Source organism: Rhamphochromis sp. 'chilingali' (assembly GCF_963969265.1).
Source record: "Rhamphochromis sp. 'chilingali' genome assembly, chromosome: 15".
In the NCBI taxonomy this organism is placed as follows: Eukaryota; Metazoa; Chordata; class Actinopteri; order Cichliformes; family Cichlidae; genus Rhamphochromis; species Rhamphochromis sp. 'chilingali'.
The window spans coordinates 32,219,237-32,239,404 of record NC_137942.1 but is presented as its reverse complement, the minus strand read 5'-3'; the positions used below and the strand labels follow the sequence as shown (position 1 = coordinate 32,239,404).

The window sequence follows — 20,168 nt, the reverse complement described above, 5'->3', positions numbered from 1 at the left end:
GGCTATTACTGTCATGTGCCAGTGAAGACTGAAGTTTGTGAGTAGATCACCTGTTTATTTCGTAGTACATCCTTTGTAAGAGGGGAGGAGATGTTGTGTATTTTGGGTTATAACAGGACCCGTAGCGGTCACGCCCAGATGCATTATGGGATAAAAAGCTTTAGGCTGTCGCTCGGGCTAGCTCCATGTTAAGTTATGCCGTTATAATAAATACCTCAAGTTACGTCGTGGTCCGAGTATCATTGTTATACTAGTAACCCGGAGTGAAGATATAACACTTCTTGCTGTGAGGCAACAGTGTTAACTACCACGCTAGCCCAGCCAAAATTAATTAGTTACTGATAATTGACAACAACAATATGAAGCCCTGAACTTTACCAAATAAGATTCATGTAAAACCACCAATACTACGCTGATTGAGGAGACACGATGTCTAAAATTGTATGGAGCTATGGAGGCAAGTCCAAGGGAAAACCATCATAATATAAAAAGATGTAATAAAAAAGGGTAGGGTTGCAGGGTAGTGCTTTTAAAAAAGTGTCAAGATACCTTGTAAGAAAAAGAACACATGTATATGTCTTTGTCTTCTAAATTTTATCACATTACTCTTTTATGAATTCAGTCTTTTGAGATTGCAATTTTTATTTTACACATGTTACAGGAAAAAAATTATAAAAATCTAAAAAAAAAAGTAATAACGGATAGTTTAATGTGTTACTGACAGAAATAATGGAGAGCCAGCAATCTTTGTAGAACATAACAGATAATTACCACCTAGACAGTGGAAGGATCAGACACACTTTAGGCTGAGTACATGAAAACCCTTCATTTGACCTTCATTGACCTTAATGTGTGAGTCAGCAGTGCAATCAACAACTGTTCAAAAGGACCAGTGCAGCTCTCCATCCACATTCCAATGTAAGGAACCAACACCCACTGATGTCTATAAATAAAGACCAGGGCAGTGGCGGAGCACGAGTCCCTGAGCTCTCACTCTCGTGCAGGTGCTCTGTGGCTGTCCTTGATGCAAGTAAAACTGTGTGTTTCTCCTCTCTGATTCTCAGCTGAAGTGTTTTAGAATACATCTCTTGACACAGTGTCTCACTCAAGTTAATCTGATATTTGTGTTTAGTCAAGACTCTTGCCCACGTAAAAGATCACTCATGTGTTTTGTGTTTGTTTAAGTCGAATTAGTCACTCACCCCAGTTTAAATTATTTGTAAATATCTTTAAGTCTTTAACTACTTCTTCTGCCTTGTTGTTTTGCCTGAGTCCCGCACTTGAGTTGTGTTACCATTTGTTTTCTAAACATAATAAAGTGTTTTGTGAAGGCACTGGAAACAATTCTTCCAAACACCAAACATGTATTCTATTAGACCACAATATTGTGTTCTGGTTTTAGCAAATAATTTATATACATTTAGAAAAATAAAAAGTTCTTCTACCATGGTCTCAATGAACTCCACCCCTACATTTTTGAATCAGCCACATAAGACCCACAACTGTACTTTGCTTAGCCTGCAACCTGTCAGTTGCCTCTGGAGTCCCACAGGCTCTACAAGCCGCAGCCCCTTGTTGCCAATTTAGAAATGCAGCACATGATCCACTCAGATTCACTGTTCCCAGCCTCCCTCAGAGTGCAGTTGAGGTGTGATGGGGCGTGGTTCGTGGCACACTGCGGTGGAGGAAAACACACCTGAGCTGCATGAGATCATCACGCCTCTCTCCATAAAAGAGTGAACTGGGGCCTGAGTGTTGTTATTGTGTATGTGTGGCTGGCAGGTGAAAAGCTGCAGCCAAGTGTAAAACAAACGCCAACAGAATAAAGAAGTGTTTGAAAGTGTGACAATGTGGTAGGATCTGCCATGCGTCTTCTACAGCTATTACTTCCAGGCTTTACTACTGCAATTCATTATTATCAGGATGTCCAAAAAACTCGCTGAAAAGCCTTCAGCTAATCCAAAATGCTGCAGCAAGAGTGCTGACAGGGACTAGAAAAAGAGAGCAGATTTCTCCTGTTTTGGTTTCCCTTCATTGGCTTCCTGTTAAAACCAGAATTGAATTCAAAATCCTGCTCCTCACATACAAGGTCTTAAATAATCAGGCCCCATCTTATCTTAATGACCTTGTAGTACCATATCACCCTATTAGAGCACTTCGCTCTCGCTCTGCAGGCCTACTTGTTGTTCCTAGAGTATTTAAAAGTAGAATGGGAGGCAGAGCCTTCAGTTTTCAGGCCCCTCTTCTGTGGAACCAGCTTCCAGTTTGGATTCGGGAGACAGACACTATCTCTACTTTCAAGATTAGGCTTCAAACTTTCCTTTTTGCTAAAGCATATAGTTAGGGCTGGACCAGGTGACCCTGAATCCTCCCTTAGTTATGCTGCAATAGACGTAGGCTGCCGGGGGATTCCCATGATGCATTGAGTTTTTCCTTTCCAGTCACCTTTCTCACTCACTATGTATTAACAGACCTCTTTGCATTGAATCATATCTGTTATTAATCTCTGTCTCTCTTCCACAGCATGTCTTTTATCCTGTCTTCTTTCTCTCACCCTGAAAAGGATAAGCGGAAGCGAATGAATGGAAAAAAAAATGGAATAAATTAAATTACAGTGGGAATTGAAGATGGCCCCTGCCTGCAGCATACCCTCACCAGGTCTGTCCAGAATTTTCTGCCACAACTGATCACCAGGTGGTGATCAACTAGCGGCGCATCTCATCTCTGCACATGAGTGTCCATGACTTATGGCTGCAGATTTGATAATACGATTACAAAACTGACCATCAACCTTCTACATAGTGTTCTGGTGCCACATTCACTTATGAATACCCTCAATCGTGGTGTTATGTTGTCGTTAACACTGAAGTCCAGTAACAGAACTCCATTCAGATATAACAGCCTATTCCTCCCTATGACACCTCTCCAGGTCCCGCTATCATTGCCCATGTGAAGTTATGGAGTAGAACAATGGAATCCCCAGATGGCACACTTCCCAGCACTCCAACAAATGACCCCAAGAAGGCTGAGCACTCTGAAGTGTCATTTGGCACACAGACAAATGATAGTCAGGACCTTTTCCCCAACCCAAAGGCATAGAGAAGCAACTTCTCATTCATTGGAGAAAATCTCAATGTCTGGAAAGAAAACTTGTTGGAGGGTGGAGGATTCAAGTATACTCCCACCATGGTGGTAGTTGGACCCATGTAGCTTCTTTGGTCTGAGGCCTGCTAGCCTCCACGGGAAAAGCCCTGGCCATCAGGTGTGGCTAGAGAAATTGAACTCAGAACCTTGAGTCTTACACTCCAGGCCACTAAACTAAACCCAGTCATATTCCAAGAACACTGAACAAGAGGGGCGCTGCTGCAACAGCTGTGACCGGTACATACTGGGCCTGTAAGGCTACTCAGTCCTCTCAGTTTAGCTGGGGTACTGGGGTATTTAGAAATTAGAGGCAATTAGAACTGGGGGAGTCCCCTCACCTACTAGCTCCTTCCAAGCTCTGCACTGAAGTAATACTCATATGATCAAACTTCCTGTATTCGGGTGCTGGTCCCACAGATCAACAAGTGCAATCCCCTTAGTTCTGACTACCTTTCCTCTCTTTGTTACCATTCAAATAAACTTCTCCAGTTTGAATGATATTCCAATGTAATTGCTGTAGACGCTGTACTGGTATGGATCAGTGTATCAATGTCTTGTTCACTCTTGGCATATAGTTTACCTTACACCTAGCTTTTACTAGTCTTCCGCTGCTCAAATTTTCATCCAAAATAATTATATAAATATTAGCATTTTCTGTACAGTGTTCATCCTTCTATTGGGGACACAGGAACAAAAAACAATGAAACAAAGAGAAAAAAAGCAAGCTAATAATATTCAATAATTAAAAATAACAAAAGAAAAAACCCAAACCAATGTTAATTTGGTACCAGTGTATATATAAATTTACCTTTGACTTGGAAACTCACCTTGAACAGTGGCCTCTGCAGTTGGAGTTTCTGTGGTTAGGACACCATTTGACACAGTTAAGAAAACCTAGAATAGAAACACATGAATAAACTAAAAAGCACTCTGAGTAATTTTAGCAATACCAATACTACTACCACCTCCACAAAACTGCACCACCACTCAAGCTGTCTTTTTAAACCAGAAGAAAGCTTTAAAGTGAGACGGAAACTGAGAACCTGATGCAAATACATATTTTTCAGCGTTCCTATAGTTTTATAGCATTCAGTGCATATCAGGTGCACTACACAGCCCAAAGGGTGTGTGGTCTGTCTTGTTAGATTGCAAAATAGTGGGAAACGCAAGTACGCACAGCTTCTTCAACTGAGGACAGTTTGAATTATATTGTGAAATCCACTGTCCTGCAAGCATAAGTTTCAGTGCGTGAATCTTAAAAGTAAAAATTTAGGAATATGAAATAAACCTGCCACCCCAACTTATGTAGAGGTTGCAAGAGGGTGCTTTTAGACAAATGTCAAAGGCTAATAAAGTTAAAATCTATCATGTGAGCTTGTGCTGTTTGAGAAATTTCAAAATCAACTACCAAAAGGGGCTGTAATTGATAATTGGCAGCTATTATTGTAGTGGTAAGACTACACACGTAAGACTAGAACCTCATGGAAGAAAATTTATAAAAGCTTGTCGTCCTTTTGGTCATTGCTGTTTCAATGTACTGCTAGACTGATTTTATACATAAAAAACTGTACTAAATGATATCTCCATGCCCTGTTCCAGGTTCAAAATTTAGCCTATTTCTCTGGTCAATGTACAATAATGTCCTTCATTATTTCTTCTGGTCTAGTCTCAAGGCCAATGAACTAACAACTATAACAAGTATCTGTTGCTCATGTGATACATATCGTATCACAAATCAGGTGATTCCTGCTGTTTTTTTGAAAACTGCCACGTCAGCTAAAAAATGGGTGGAGTGCCCACTCTGGGTGACAACAAATTGTGGCAGGATCAGCCTGATATTATTTGTATCCCATACTGACTATGCAGATTGTATACCAAGCCTTGTTTGCCACACATGAATGCAATAATACATTTTTTGACAGTTGGTATATAGTATATAATTCTCTTGGCATAAAAATGAGAAAATGTGAACTTAAACTCAGAATATGATACTGGCTCTCAAAATCAAAGCATTTTCAGTAGCAAGCTCTATAAAATCCCAAGGTCACCCAATATGGCTGCTGTACATTGATTAAAAAATCATGTCAAAGAAGAAAGAAGTATAATTGCTTGTAATATTTACAAAAATCCCCAGATTTGTACATCAAAATTAGTGACAGTCTCAGAGGTGATCAGAGACAATTAATTATGTTTAACTTTTCAGTACAATTTAATTGTTTTGAACATCATTGCCTTTTATAAAATAAAATAAGCATACACATCTTTGAACTTTACAAACATTCAGCAGCCAACTTTTATAAACCAGCCAACCTCTACCATTCAGTCAGGCAGATCTGGGTGAGATCTGCCTGTTTCTAATCTGTGATATCAGACCAACCTTATAGCTTGTTCCTTCTTCAGCATGCAGAGCTAAACCTGAAATAAAAACTACCTTCAGTGTCACTTAGTCCTTCTACTCAAATACACATATTCACATCATCTTTTCACTTTACACCAGTGTTGCAAGGTGAGTTCTTGAGGAAACCTCAGCTATCTTTCACTCAGTTTTTTATACGTTTTAAAATATTACGGTTTTTGTGCAATTTTTTGTCCCATTAACATGATTGGGACCACACTACAAGTGTGGTTGCTGGTTTAGCTCGCTGGGGTGAGCTGTGTTTTAGCTAACTGAGATAAGCAGGCGTTCTGAGAGCGGGAGGCGTGAATTCCAGTCTTTCTCGTGGTAACATTTTTTTCAGCAGACAGTGCAGTTTCTTCTGCACACCGGTTTGGCTTGCTGGCATGAGCACCGTTGTAGCTCACTGAGATGAGCAGGCACCCTGACAACGGGGGGCGTAGGTTTGACTATCTGTGGCCTTTCAGCTTTTTTACCTCTTTTCAGCAGATAGTCCTGCTTCTTCAGCAGTTTTTCAAAGACCATTTCCACTACATGGCATTCACCTGCCATTTTCACAGGAAATGTAGCTTTTTCTAGCTGTTTTTTAAATGACTTAAGTTTACCTAGTCAATTGACTCTGAATCACCAAATAACTACTTCTTTGCAGATGTATTTGTTCAGTGCTGTTTTTGATCTGACTACTGACAGCTTACTTTTATAAAAACTACTATGATCACTTTCATGTTAACCTTATGTTCATAAACAATTGTGAACCATGGCCTTGTTGCCTTCCTATTCTATTTGTATTTATATTTTTATAGGAACATAAAAACTAAAACATTGGTGACCGAAGCATATGTTGAGCTTAACATACCTGGTATCGCAGTTGCAGTCAAGGGTCGTACTATAACGCCCTGGATAGGATACTGCAGAGGAGAGTTAGGCAAAGCAAAAAGTAGCTTGGATAGTATTGAATTAGTCCTGTTGAGGAGATGGATTTGGAAAAAATTAAACAAAATAATTTTGAATGCTCAGTATGACACACACACACACACACACACACACACACACACACACACACACACACACACACACACACACACACACACACATTTTAATTCATTTATTACTGCACTGTAAGTCTAACAGTTCACGGAAAGCTCGCACCCATACATCCATCTTCTACCTGGCTTTGTATTGCTGGAACTCTTTAGCTCGTCGCTGCATTAATTCCTCATACTGGTCTTTTGGGATTTGGTCTTTGAGAACTGTAAAGCCATCAGGACAAGTGCATGGACCAGGTAAGCGATGTTGTGTGGGCAAAGATGACTTATAATTTAGAGATCCTGAAGGGTCCCTGTAATATGGAAGTCCTGAAGAGTCACAATTCAACATCAACATTTAAATGAACTACTACAGTCAAGTATAAAAGAAAGTATGTCCTTATATGATGTGATCCTTATGGCAGCCTCAGCATGGCCATCCTAGTCATCATTAGATTCCTCCTCATCAGTCATTTCTTGGTCTAGATTGCATGGATTATATTCTGATGCAGACAATTTCTCCTCTAATGCATCCCCACCGTCAGTTTCCTGGCATCTCTCGTCCTCACCAGTGTAGTGATCAAATAAGTAGTAAAGAGCCTCACTTAGGTTATATATCACCTTGTCATGGTGCTGACACCCACTGACCTCTGAGCAAGGCCTCAAAAAAGCATTTTACACCAAATCTACGAGAAAAGTTCAATGATACAATGATGCTGCCAACAGAGGAGTTGTTGGCATGGAAGTGAGGCTCTATTGTGCAAACATTTCCAGTGTAGTTGCTAGGGAACCCAGTGTGTGTGTGTGTGTGTGTGTTTATGGCCATCTGACAAAAGAGGATGTACCTGAACTCAGTTATTTACACTAATTGTTGTCTCCACTATTAATTTCTAGTGATTGGTCATTGTTGACCGGAAACAGTAAATATGCAGTGTTGAATAAAATGAATTAGTGATCATTCTTAAATCTCCCAGAAAATTTCTGAACATATATGCAGTGCCCTCTATAATGATTGTGACAAAGACACTATCAAATAATCAATACATAATTGACGTGCAGACTTTCAGCTTCTTGGGGCGATCGTGGCTCAAGAGTAATTGGAAGGTTGTCGGTTCAAGCCCCGGCTTGGACAGTCTCGTCGTTGTGTCCTTGGGCAAGACACTTGACCCGTTGCCTACTGGTGGTGGTCAGAGGGCCCGGTGGTGCCAGTGTCCGGCAGCCTCGCCTCTGTCAGTGCGCCCCAGGGTGGCTGTGGCTACAATGTAGCTTGCCATCACCAGTGTGTGAATGTGTGCATGAATGGGTGGATGACTGGATATGTAAAGCGCTTTGGGGTCCTTAGGGACTAGTAAAGCGCTATATAAATACAGGCCATTTACCATTCTTTTCAAAGGGTCTTACAAATATTGTGCACGGGTCACTTTCAGCACTGTTTTAGCTACATCACTTTATCCTTCTCACTCAGTTGCTTCAGTCTATCTGCCATGAAAAGAAAAATGTATAACATACAAGTTTGAAGAGGACAGTTTGTCCACACACACAGACACACGATACAGGAATAATTTACCTTTGTTTTGATGTTGGAAGATTGTTGTTGGGTAGCTCATTTGCCCATTTACATGAATTCCCCATATAGAATGCAAATATGATGAACAGCACACCAACAACAGCAAATGCAAAAAGCTTTGCGTTTGTATAGATATACATCTGTTAATACACAGAAATACACATTACAGTTGGTTAATTAGCAAAGGCAAAATCTTTAACATCTAAATAGTTAAACTTCACAAATGGACATATCAGTCATATAAAATCTGTTATGTCTTGACTCACATCTTAGATATGACCGAACATGTATAAAATTAACATGAAAAATGACTTTCTTTTAAAAAATGTTTCCTTTGCGTCTGTAAAAAAGTCCATCCTCCATCTCTCAGTTGAAGCTTTCGGTGTAATTGCCAAAAAGGAATTTTCAGTATTTGCCAAAAAAATTTAAGCTGTTGTAAATGACTTGTTGACATTTAGATGTCCTTTATTTATTTGGTTGAACAGTCTCATTTACATTAGAATTGTTTTTTAGTTTTTTGTTTTTGAAGAGTGAGCTGGCCAAGAAGGCAGCAGAAATTGAAATAAGAATAATATAGCAGCAGCATAATGATCAGGGGTGGGTTTTGATTATCGATTTATCGATTAAAATCGATTCTAGCATGGATAACGTGATATTGATTCATTAAAATCCTGAACCGATTTTTTAATATAAATTTAATTTGCCTGAAAAGCCAGAATCTCAGGTTAAACCTCACAAAATGTCAACAACCACCAAACAGCTAAAACAGTAAATGAGAGCAGGTACGCGGATTCTGCACAAAAACACAAAGCGCGGACCCGCCGACGCATCAGAATCAGTGAGATGTCGCCTTTCTCACCCGACGGCACGAGCATGTCGTCGGGGCTGAAAGCCGACAGCTCGCTGATTCTGATGTTTCAGCAGGTCTGCGCTTTGTGTTTGTGTATTTTTTGCGCTAGATTCTGAGCTGCAGGTTTTATCTCTCTCCAACCAAAATTCAATGAAACAGCAGCAAATGAAGCAGCAAACTACGCTTCACATTTGATAAACATCGTCATGAATTCCCTCTTACTTTTCCTGTTTTACTTCCACCATGATAAAATCACACTTCATGCACAGCTCTCTCTCTCTCTCTCCCCCAGTGTACTTCAAGAACAGTTTCCCAATCTAAAAATCTGTTTTCTTCATTATTCAGTCTACCGTTGTTTACAGCGCTGTCGGCCACTGTTTTTTTTCCTTTTAAGTACTTTCGAAAAGAAAGCCTCATTTCCGCTGTTTAATAAGCTACTGAACAAATTTAAACTTTTTAAAATTATGCAAAATTGCAAAAAGCATGGCTGTGTCTCTAATAAAACCTCTGTAACTTTGCTCTGCTTCACTTCAGCAGCATCAGGTAATGTTCATATGTTGATTAATGGTTTTCTTTCATTTTTGATCTACTGCAGAATATTTTTATAAAATCCCAGGAAAGGAAAATTACCTTCATGTTTTTCTGTTTTATCCTCAGCTACTTTGACACAAAAGCATCTGCTGTGATGCTCACACCTTTGATAAAGTCTCGCAAGTGTCAACTTTCTTTTTATAGATATAAAAATATGGAAATGTACTGATAAATGATCTGAATTATAATATTTCTGACTGAGGCAAAATGTCCCCGATTCAAATCGAATCGAATCGTGGATCGAATTGATTCTAGAACTCAGTGACAATACCCAGCCTTAATAACGATAGTGGCCAGAAAAGACTGAATTGAATAAAATTTAGATACAATATCATGGAATAATAAGGATTGCAACAGAAATTATTTTTTTTATTTTATATATAAGCCCTTTGTAAACCCTTTGACTACAATCTGTTTACCAATATAAGCAGAGATATTACACATGAAAAAAACAAACAATACAGAAACACTGGAAATCACATTTTGACAGTTTATCGCCTGTATCTTCAATACTTTAAGTCCTTTTGGCTGCAAAGGGGCTCATGGGATTGGAAAAGATTAGTCCATTAGTCCAGGCAGTAGATCACAATTAGCGCCATCTGCCTGTGTTCAGACAAACTGCAATTTTAAGGCACTGGATTCATCTTTGCTTTGCCTGTTTGAAAATAAATTAATTTGAACTAAAATAATTTTGTTTTTAACATTGCAAACTAGGTCTGCACAAGTAGGATCAAAATGATAATCACAATTATTTTGGAAAAATATTAATATTTTTTTATTATTATTATTTAACTATGATGTAAACATAATACTGCTTTCACATCTTTATATTGGGACACACATTGCTTAAAAGAGAATAATTGTTAAACAATATATCATAATCTAACACAAAATTCAATCAACAGGCCACCAGTGTTGGGACTAACGCATTATTAAGTAACACGTTATTATTGTGGTAACGAGCACGGTAACTAGTTATTATGCCAAAACCGGGAACGCGTTACTCGTTACTGGGGTTTAGATAGGCTCGTTATTCGTTACTTTGTGTGGTGGCTATCACGGAGCTTCCACAGATTCAATAACATTAGCAAGTGGTGGAGGCCAGCAGGTGGATGAAGGAAAAGGGAGGCAAGAGGAGAGACCCGAAGCGGCTGCTAGTCCGAGAGTGTCAGGTGAACTGAACTTCAGTTAAGAAGTTATGACCTGCAGTCCATCTGAGTCAGATATGAACCAAGTTTAGGTGGAGTTTATTTTCGTTATGCTGACTTTTTCGTGCTGGGTACTAGCTAGCATGATGGAGTTTCTATACAGCTGGGTGGTGCTATGTTACTGATGTTGAACTTTATTTTGTTCATAAGGTTAATTATTAGAGTTGCCAACCGTCCTGTAAAAAACGGAATCATCTCGTATTCAGAGAAAATATCATGCGTTTCGTATTGAGGTGAAAAGGAATACAGTTTGTCCCGGACTTCAGCTACAATGAAAAAGACACAAAGATGGATTTATTCTGTGTTTACGTTGCACAGCTGCCTCTTCTACTCTCATCCTCTCCCCCTCCCTCTCCTGTTTCTACTTCAATCATGAAACTGATCAATGATCAGCTGATCGGCTTTTCTCTCTTGTTTATTTATCACCCACTTTGCGCCAGAAAGAGGAAACCAGTGGATGTCACGCTAAACAACAGCAGCACTTTTAAGCTTGATCAGCTGTTGTTAGAATTTATTTAATATTAATTTCTAGTATCAGCTGATGTTTGCTGGAGCCACAGCTGTAAACCTGCTGGTCATGATATCGGTTTGGTTATCTGGTGAGAGGGAAACATGAAGATGAAACCAGGAGATGTCCTTACTGAATCATCAGAGCTGTGATGGAGAAACAGGTTTACCTTTTAGTTAACATGAATGAGTTGAAGGGAAGTTATGAACTGTTTCTGAGAGACAAATAACACCAGGATCCTTTTCTAAGTAGCTGACAGCTGGTAACTGTGCAGGGACACTTAGAACACACATGCATCAACACTACATATGAGCGGGCGGAGGGAGGTTTGGAGTCTTCTCACAACCCCCGTTCTCTGCGGCCTGCTGGAGCGGGGGGGCTAGGAGGAGGAGTTTGCCGTCCGACTGGGGTTTGGAATGTGGGCCCTCCCTGCTGCTGCGGAGTCTGTTTCTCCCCACCTAAGGGAAAAGGGTAACACCACCTCGGCCTGGGTGCAGTTTCCCCCTCCAGGGGCAAGGGTACCTAGACCCGGGGCTTAGAGTACGCTTGGGGAGTGTGATTGTGTGTACAGTGTCTCTCTATGGAGCTTACAAACAAAAGCGCCTGGACTTCTTTAAGTTGCTTGAAGATGTTTCACCTCTCATCCGAGAAGCTTTTTCAGTTCTAAAGTCAAATGGTGAGGAGTCAAGGCTCAAATGGTCAAGGCTCAGCGGGCACCACACTATAAAGGAAAAGAAAGACAATGCAGGAAATTTCACACCTTGCTTTCAAAAACACACACTCCTCATCCTGATCCTACACAACCCAGAGAAGAAAACACACCTGAAGACAGTCAGGAGCAATGGGTAAAGAACTTTTCAGCCCGGAATCTCACTGAACCTGAAAAGAGAGTATTAGCCAAAGGACTCAATTTTGCCATTTCTCCACAACAGTTGCCCATAGTGGACCTCATCACAGCCACAGAATCTGCCATACGGATTAATAAATTATCACAGACAGAAGCAGAGCAAATCAGGATGAAAGTCTCAGCCACCCTCTCCAATGCCAAAGTCCCTCCATCCAACCTCACAATACAAGAAAAGAAGGCCGTCGCTTCCCTGAGCAAAGACCACAACATCACTGTTTTACCAGCTGATAAGGGAAGATGCACCGTGGTCCTAAACACTACAGATTACCACACAAAGATCACTACTCTCCTCAGTGACAACAATACCTACGAAGCCTTAAAGCGAGACCCCACAAGCAGCTACAAAAAGAAAGTTATAGCTTGCCTTCAAGACTTTGAAAAGGACAAAATCATTGACCGCCTTACATATCACCGCCTTTACCCAGGGGATGCCATACCCTGCATTTACGAACTTCCTAAAATCCACAAGGAAGCTGTCCCACTCAGACCCATAGTCAGTAGCATAAACTCAGCCACTTATAACATTGCTAAACACCTTGCTACCATCCTTGCTCCTCTCGTGGGGAACACCCCACACCACATCAAGAACTCCACCGACTTCACCGACAAGGTCCAGAAACTTACCCTGGATCCAGATGAAACCATGGTGTCCTTTGATGTAGTCTCTCTCTTCACTTGCATACCCACCACGGAGGCCGTGGAGACTGTCAGAAAACGACTACAAGAAGACAGCTCCTTGGAGGACAGGACCAACTTCACACCCCATCAGATTTGCACACTGTTAGACCTCTGCCTCACCACTACATATTTCAAGTACAACGAAGGCTTTTACAGACAAAAACATGGCTGTGCCATGGGCTCCCCCGTGTCACCTTTGTAGCCAACCTTTACATGGAGTAAGTGAAAAGGAAGGCTCTTGGCTCTTTCAAAGGAAGAGTACCCAGCCACTGGTACAGATATGTAGACGACACCTGGGTCAAAATCAAGACACAAGAAGTGGAATCCTTCACTGCGCACATTTACGCTGTGGATAAAAACATCAAGTTCACCAGGGAAGACACAAAAGACAACTGTTTGCCTTTCCTGGACTGCGCCGTGCACATTGAAGAGAACGGCAACCTCAACATCGAAGTTTACCGGAAGCCCACACACACGGACCAGTACCTCCTCTTTGACTCCCATCACCCTCTGGAACACAAACTTGGAGTAATTAGGACCCTACACCACTGGGCAGAACATGTTCCCTCTAAGCCTGAAGGGAAAAAGAAGGAACACACACATGTAAAGGAAGCACTCAAAACGTGCGGCTATCCTAAATGGGCGTTCTTAAAGTCAGCAAAGAGGCACAGAAAAGAAGACCAGACACCAGCGAGGGAGGATAAGAAGGACAGACGCAACAACATTGTCATCCCCTATGTAGCCGGTGTATCAGAAATACTTAGGAGTTTTCTCCAAGCATGACATCCCGGTGCATTTCAGACCCAGCAACACGCTAAGACAAAAACTGGTTCACCCGAAAGACAAAACGCCAAAACACAGACTTAACAATGTGGTGTATGCTGTACAGTGCAGCGAGGAATGCTCAGACCTCTACATTGGAGAGACCAAACAGCCACTTCACAAGCGCATGGCACAACACAGAAGAGCCACCTCCACAGGACAAGACTCAGCAGTCCATCTGCATCTAAAGGTCAAAGGACTGAGAACCTTCAAAGAGATAAAGGACACTCTTTCGAGGATGCCAATGTCCACATTTTGGACAGAGAGGACAGATGGTTTGAAAGAGGAGTGAAAGAAGCCATCTATGTCCACTGTGAGCGACCATCTTTGAACAGAGGCGGGGGTTTACGACACCAACTCTCTGCCATCTATAATCCAGTTCTGAGATCCCTTCCCAGACGCCTTAACGCCCACTCACATCCTGGGCCATCTGACCTCAGGAATTCGCATGATAAGGTGGGGCCAGGTTTCACAATGAGCTCACCTTAAACTCTGGCTGATTGGGACACACACCCAGTTTCACACCTTGGCTCAGGCGATTAGAGGATCATCAGGGGTCCTTTTGTCCCTCTGTGGGGGGATACTCCCACTAGGTTTATATCTGGGACTCTCCACCATTTGACCTTAGAAATGAAGAAGCTTCTCGGATGAGAGGTGAAACATCTTCAAGCAAATTAAAGAAGTCCAGACGCTTTTCTTTGCAAGCTCCTTTGACTACGATGACCTGGATGACTGAGAACCTTCCCAGACATAGTGTCTCTCTATGTCTGTCTCCACATTGGGTGAGTGTTGAGTAATTGCATATGAGAGCATGAGGGTGGGGTCACTCTGGCACAGCTGGCTGCCAGCGGAGCTCACGGGCGCGTCACTGCAACTCCCCCTGGCTTCTGCTCCGCGGCTGCTGAGTGAGCTCTCATCTGGGGCTCTCCTCAGCTCTTTCTGGGACAGTGGCGCGGCTGCCCCTCTGTTGGTCTTCCTTGGTCTCTGGATGTCTGGAGTTTTGATCTCCTCCATACCTGCTTCTTGCCCTGGTGGACGGGGCTGTGGCCCCCCCACACCCTCTAGCAGATCATTACATGAAGGAACCTTTTAAAAACAAGCGCGTTCATGCTCACAGGTATACTCACGGGTGCTCACACACACAAACTACACCCTTTTTGGCTCCTACCTCAAAGCACACTGTGCACTGTCGATCTTGCATGCTGCACAATAATGTTTACTATTTAGTATTTACTTTTTGCTTTCTCAACAGGTGATCCAGGTGATTGATATATGTATTTTTTTTGTCTGCTTATTTTGTTGGTTTTTGTTTTTTTCCCTTCATCCCCGTCCCTCTTCTCTGCTGTTTTTCCCTCTTTCTTTCCCATTTTTCCTCATTCAAGTCTGTCCCGTATCTAACAAGTGAAAACAAAAAATAAAATAAACAATAAAAGGTGAATCAAATAGATCATTACGGCAAGGCTGGGATGGTCCATTTGGTAAAGTAAATCCGTTGGGCATCTTTCTTCGCCTTTAGACAAGAATTCTGATGACAAAAAAACCAAACGGGACAGGCAAAAAAAAAGAAAAAGGAAATAAGCTTGACACAACACACCTATAAGCTAGTTTTGAACAGAACATTACACACCACATACCTCCATGCTTCAGTGACTGCAAATAACATTGTATTTGCTAAAGAGGTGTGTCTTTTCTTCTTTATAGGCTTTAATCCTCTAACATCTTTTAAAAAATACTCTCCCGAGTCTCCACAGATGAGGGAAACAATAATGATCAACATAATTTACATCAACAAAACAAAAACTATTTGCAGTTTTACTTTTTTTAAGGCACACCATGATATTAAGGTTTAAAAAACTACTTTTATTATTGTGGCTGCATATTTATTGGAGAAAGACAATTCATATGAAATAAAGATCCAGGAATTTAGTTTTAAGGTGAAACCTCAGGGGAGAGCCACTCTCTCTTGCTTGCCTCAGTGATACAACTTTTTATGTGTAGAGTTAGTCAATCACCATCTTCTGAAGCTTGTTTTCACCATGTTTACGTCCCTAAATGACTGAACAGATAGGTTAAATAGCTGTCAAACAGGTGTACCTAATAAAGTATATAAATATAAATGTATGGGCTCCTTTCCCTTTTGTGCTAAAGAACAATTTTCATAATGAAACGAACTAATGAATACCACAGCGCCAGAATCAGAGAGTATCGGAAAAATTAAAATTAACATAACTTATTTATATAATTACAAAGATATTGGGTTTTTATTCTTATGGTATGACAAAAGTATAGAAAAAGCAAATTTCCTACCTCTTCTTCCAGCTGTTTATGGAGCCACAATAATTTTAAAAAAATTATTAGCGAGTGAAGAAAAACTGTTCTTGGAAAGCTTGAACAACTTCTAACAAAATCTATGAAAGGTGCAGTGTTTTTCTTTTGAGTTAACTGGTATCACAGTGGACAATAAAGCATTAGATAAAGACAGGAGGCGGAACCACTGAGCAAGGTTGGAAACAGCAGAAAAAAAGCTCAACCAACTGGTACATGCACAGATCTCCACCCTTCATTAACAGAAATAAAAACCAAACAACAAAACCAAACAAAACAAAGAGAGGTAAAAATATGTGCAAGTAAAACGCCTGCATTTAATCATAAGTTTCTCAAAGAGGGAGTGCAAGTAGGAAACTTGTCCATAGACAATTTACTGTCCATAGATTTTACACTACTTTTATTTATTTATTGTGTGGATGCCTGAATTTTTTTTGCAATATTTTTTGCCCATTTCTGCCATATCATCAGTGGCATCACTGATTTTCCTTGCCGGGTTGACCTGTGTTTTAGCTCAGTGAGTTGAGCATCCGTTCTCAGACTGAGAGGCCCGGGTTCAAATCCCGCTTATGGCAACATTTCTTTCAGTTAACAGTTAAACTTTTTTAACTCTCTTCAACACAAATTTCAGCTTTTTCACCCCTTTTCATTAGAATTTTAAGTTTTTTCACCACTTTTCAGCACAAATACTAGCTTTTTCAGCTGTTTTCAGCAAAAACCTCTTTTCAGCAGAAATTCTGCTGATTGAACTCTTTTCAGCAGAAATTCTACTGATTCATCTCTTTTCTGCAAAGTTTTCAGCCTTTTCACCTCTTATCAGCACAATTCTCAGCTGTTTCTGCTCATTTCAGCAAAATTGTCAGTCTCTCCACCTCTTCTTTGTGAGAATGACTTTGGCTCAGTGAGATGAATCCCACTTATGGCAACATTTCTTTCAGTTAACAGTTAAACTTTTTTAACTCTTTTCAACACTGATTCATCTCTTTTCTGCAAAGTTTTCAGCCTTTTCACCTCTTATCAGCACAATTCTGAGCTGTTTCTGCTCATTTCAGCAAAATTGTCAGTCTCTCCACCTCTTCTTTGTGAGAATGACTTTGGCTCAGTGAGATGAAAAGCGGCTTTGAGACTGGGAGGCCTGGGTCCAAATCCCACTTATGGCCCACATTTCTTTCAGTTAACAGTTAAATTTTTTTAAACTCTTTTCAACACAAATTTCAGCTTTTTCACCTCTTTTCAGCAGAATTTTCAACAAAAGCGATTGAGAACCACCAAAAGGCACTTCGGTTATGAGTCTCCAGATGAGCCCATACAAGATGCACTTAAAAAAATGGAAACCACATTTTTTAATGTGGTAGTGGATACAGCCATCTCTTCACTTGATGAGAGTGAAGAGATGGCTAGCCCGACGTCCTGGGGCTAGCGATTTTTCCAGGCTACCAAAATCTATCTCTGCCCTGCCCGTCGGGCTATCGTAGGAAGGAAAAATATATGTCTATGCTTTTGCATTCTTTCGGAAATGTAGCTGGGTAATTATGTCATTGGCATCGGTGAGCCACTGTCAATATGTGACATATTGAAATCGCGTTTGAATTTGGGCTTGTTTTTTTGCTTTCACTTTGCAATTATGTGTTATGCAACTGTGTATAGAGAGCGACAGCACTGATTGGTGAGTGATGATAATTTGCGCACCAATTCCTCTGACATCGTCTTATCAATCGTTAGCTTACTATGCAAACATGACAAGTGAAATCTCCCGCAGCTTAAACATGTGAGAGGTTGATCGCGCAGAGAATCGCTGAGCATTATGTGAGTGCGCGTGTAAAAGCAGCAGGATTTATATTTTAGTTCTGCTGAGCCAAATAAGACAGGTCAGGGTGAAGAAGTGACAGCCAAAGAAAAGCTTACCACAAAACGGAAAAGTTATGACAAATCAGACTATAAGGCAAAAAGAAAGTGCAGCTTTATGGTTTCATGGACAAAATAATTTCTGTGGCTGCAATGACGAGCTAAATAACCAGGGCTGCACATAAGTGGTCCGCAGGTGCGCATTCGCTGTCAAAACAAAAGACACGCACAAGATAAGAAGTTGCAACGCGTGTTTGCGTACATAGGATTTTCTGGAGGAGGACAGACATTTGTTTAGAACCCTTAAAGATGTCGAAGAAGCTCCTTTAAGCAATTACTTTGGTTTTCCTCCACCTCCAAAGAAATGTCAGAAGGAGTCCGAACCACAAAAGAAGCGCGTATTCTCGGAAAAGTATAAAAAAAAGTATATAAAATTAACCCTTATGTTTGCCTAACTACAACAATTTTGTCTATGAAAGCATTCTGTGTAGGGGTTTGGATAGTGTTCTGCTGTCTGCATCTCAGTATTATTAGTTATCACTTGCTGTTGTTTATGGTATCTAATATTTATATTTCAGAGCTATGGCCCAGCAGCATGACCATTTCAACAAAGATGTTATACTACTTCCAACTCCATCATGGGGAGTAGTGTGCAAACAAGGTTCAAAATTACGGTTACACAAACATGGGCACATCCTCAGTGCTTTTGAATTCCAGAAGACCTGGGACAACCAAACTGTCGTGAAACACCTCAAGGAAAGCTTTGGTGAACGCATTCCAGAGGATGTCAGGTAAAATACTATTGTTTATTGTTACTGTGTGTATTCATGTAATGACTTGTACTTAAAGATAATATACCAAAGTAAAGAAGTTTAAAATATTATTCATCATTATAAAAACATATGACTATACCAGTAGAATTTAAGTCATAAAAGCATACACACAAACAGAACAATATATAATAAAATATTTAACCAATACTTAAAATATTTAACTAATTAGCAATTGCTGTTGTCCCTATTTATTTTTTGTAGCCTCGAGTTTCTAATGGCTTGTGGCAATAAGCTGGTGTCTCCAAAGCTCCAAGTTGGTCAGGAGCTGAATGGGATGCTGATCCTAAAGGTTTTTAAAACCAAAGCCCTCTATGTAAGGCCATCAAGGACACTTTTAGTAAGTTACTAAAAGAATGAAAAGTAATCATGATTTGGGAAAAAACATGTCAACAATTGGGCTTCTAGCAAAATAGAATATATTTATTTAAAACAAGTGTTTGGGAGCAATCAATATGGATATTTCTTATTTTAATCTTTTTAAGATAAGCTATAATTACTTGCTTTTGATATATGTTTTTGGTCTTTTTCTGTTGAAGAGTGAATCAGATGAAGACAAAGATCCTTCCCACATCAGCTCCAAATCAGCATTAAGCAGTTGTGCAACTGATAAGGACAGTGACAATGATTGTTTTGAAGTTGATAGTTCAAAAATCCAACAAGACATGAGCAGCCAAGTCACTACAAGGTTAAGAAGTCATGTTAAAGGTGATAACCCTGGCACTAGCAGTGATGAAGAAGATGATACTGGGACCAACTGTATTCGAAGGAGTGTTGGTAAAAGGCAACGGGCAAAGCAAGGAAGTGATGGGAACAGCATTTGTGATGAAGGCTACATGGCAAGAAGTGATGACAAACCTAGCACAAGCAGTCACAGCAGAGATTTCAATGCAAGAAGTGAAGACATCCCTGCCATGAGCGTTAAAGATGAAGATTATTCTTCATATTTAACTCTCGTGGCATCGCTTTCTGGCGATTCTTCAGATGATGAGGATTTAAATCAAGCTATAATTGCGAGCTTGGAGAATCAGATGTGAGTAACAAACATACAGAATTTGAGTTTGAGACATAATTTGGGCTTTCCAGAATTGTCAAATCAATATAAACCTTTAAAGCTTTAACTCTCTATGATCAGTGTGACACATATTCTCAAATTCTGTAACATGACTACATGGCTGATATATTTTATTTTCTGTTTTATTTTCTTTTTTTAGTGCAGAAAAAGTCCCTGTTCAAGAGATACTGCTGGAACTATCGAAATGAGCACAAAACAGCAGTGCAAATTTAATATAAATCGCTCTGCTGTGTGGGAGGGAGCCTTGCGTGGTTTTCAAAGGCTATCTTATGATCCCAACTTGATGATCTGTGTGAAATTCTCAGATGATATGGGGAAAAATGAGGAAGGGGTTGATTTAGGTGGGCCGAGGAGGGAATTCTTGAGACTATTGATGGACACCATTGCCAGGTCAGCCA

At 40.4% G+C, this 20,168-nt stretch overlaps 1 protein-coding gene across 1 annotated transcript in view; it reads right to left on the bottom strand.

The window, feature by feature from the left end:
• The window catches only part of LOC308411766 (beta-1,4 N-acetylgalactosaminyltransferase 2-like), a gene marked incomplete at both ends in the record, with an annotated part of 28,350 nt that extends 20,079 nt beyond the window's left edge, over positions 1-8,271 (bottom strand). The window contains 5 exons of the mRNA XM_080905792.1: positions 3,972-4,038; positions 5,522-5,559; positions 6,396-6,502; positions 6,708-6,878; positions 8,132-8,271. Of these exons, the coding sequence (XP_080761918.1) occupies positions 3,972-4,038; positions 5,522-5,559; positions 6,396-6,502; positions 6,708-6,878; positions 8,132-8,271 (523 nt within the window). The remainder of the gene's footprint in view (positions 1-3,971; positions 4,039-5,521; positions 5,560-6,395; positions 6,503-6,707; positions 6,879-8,131) is intronic.
• Positions 8,272-20,168: the final 11,897 nt, after the last annotated feature.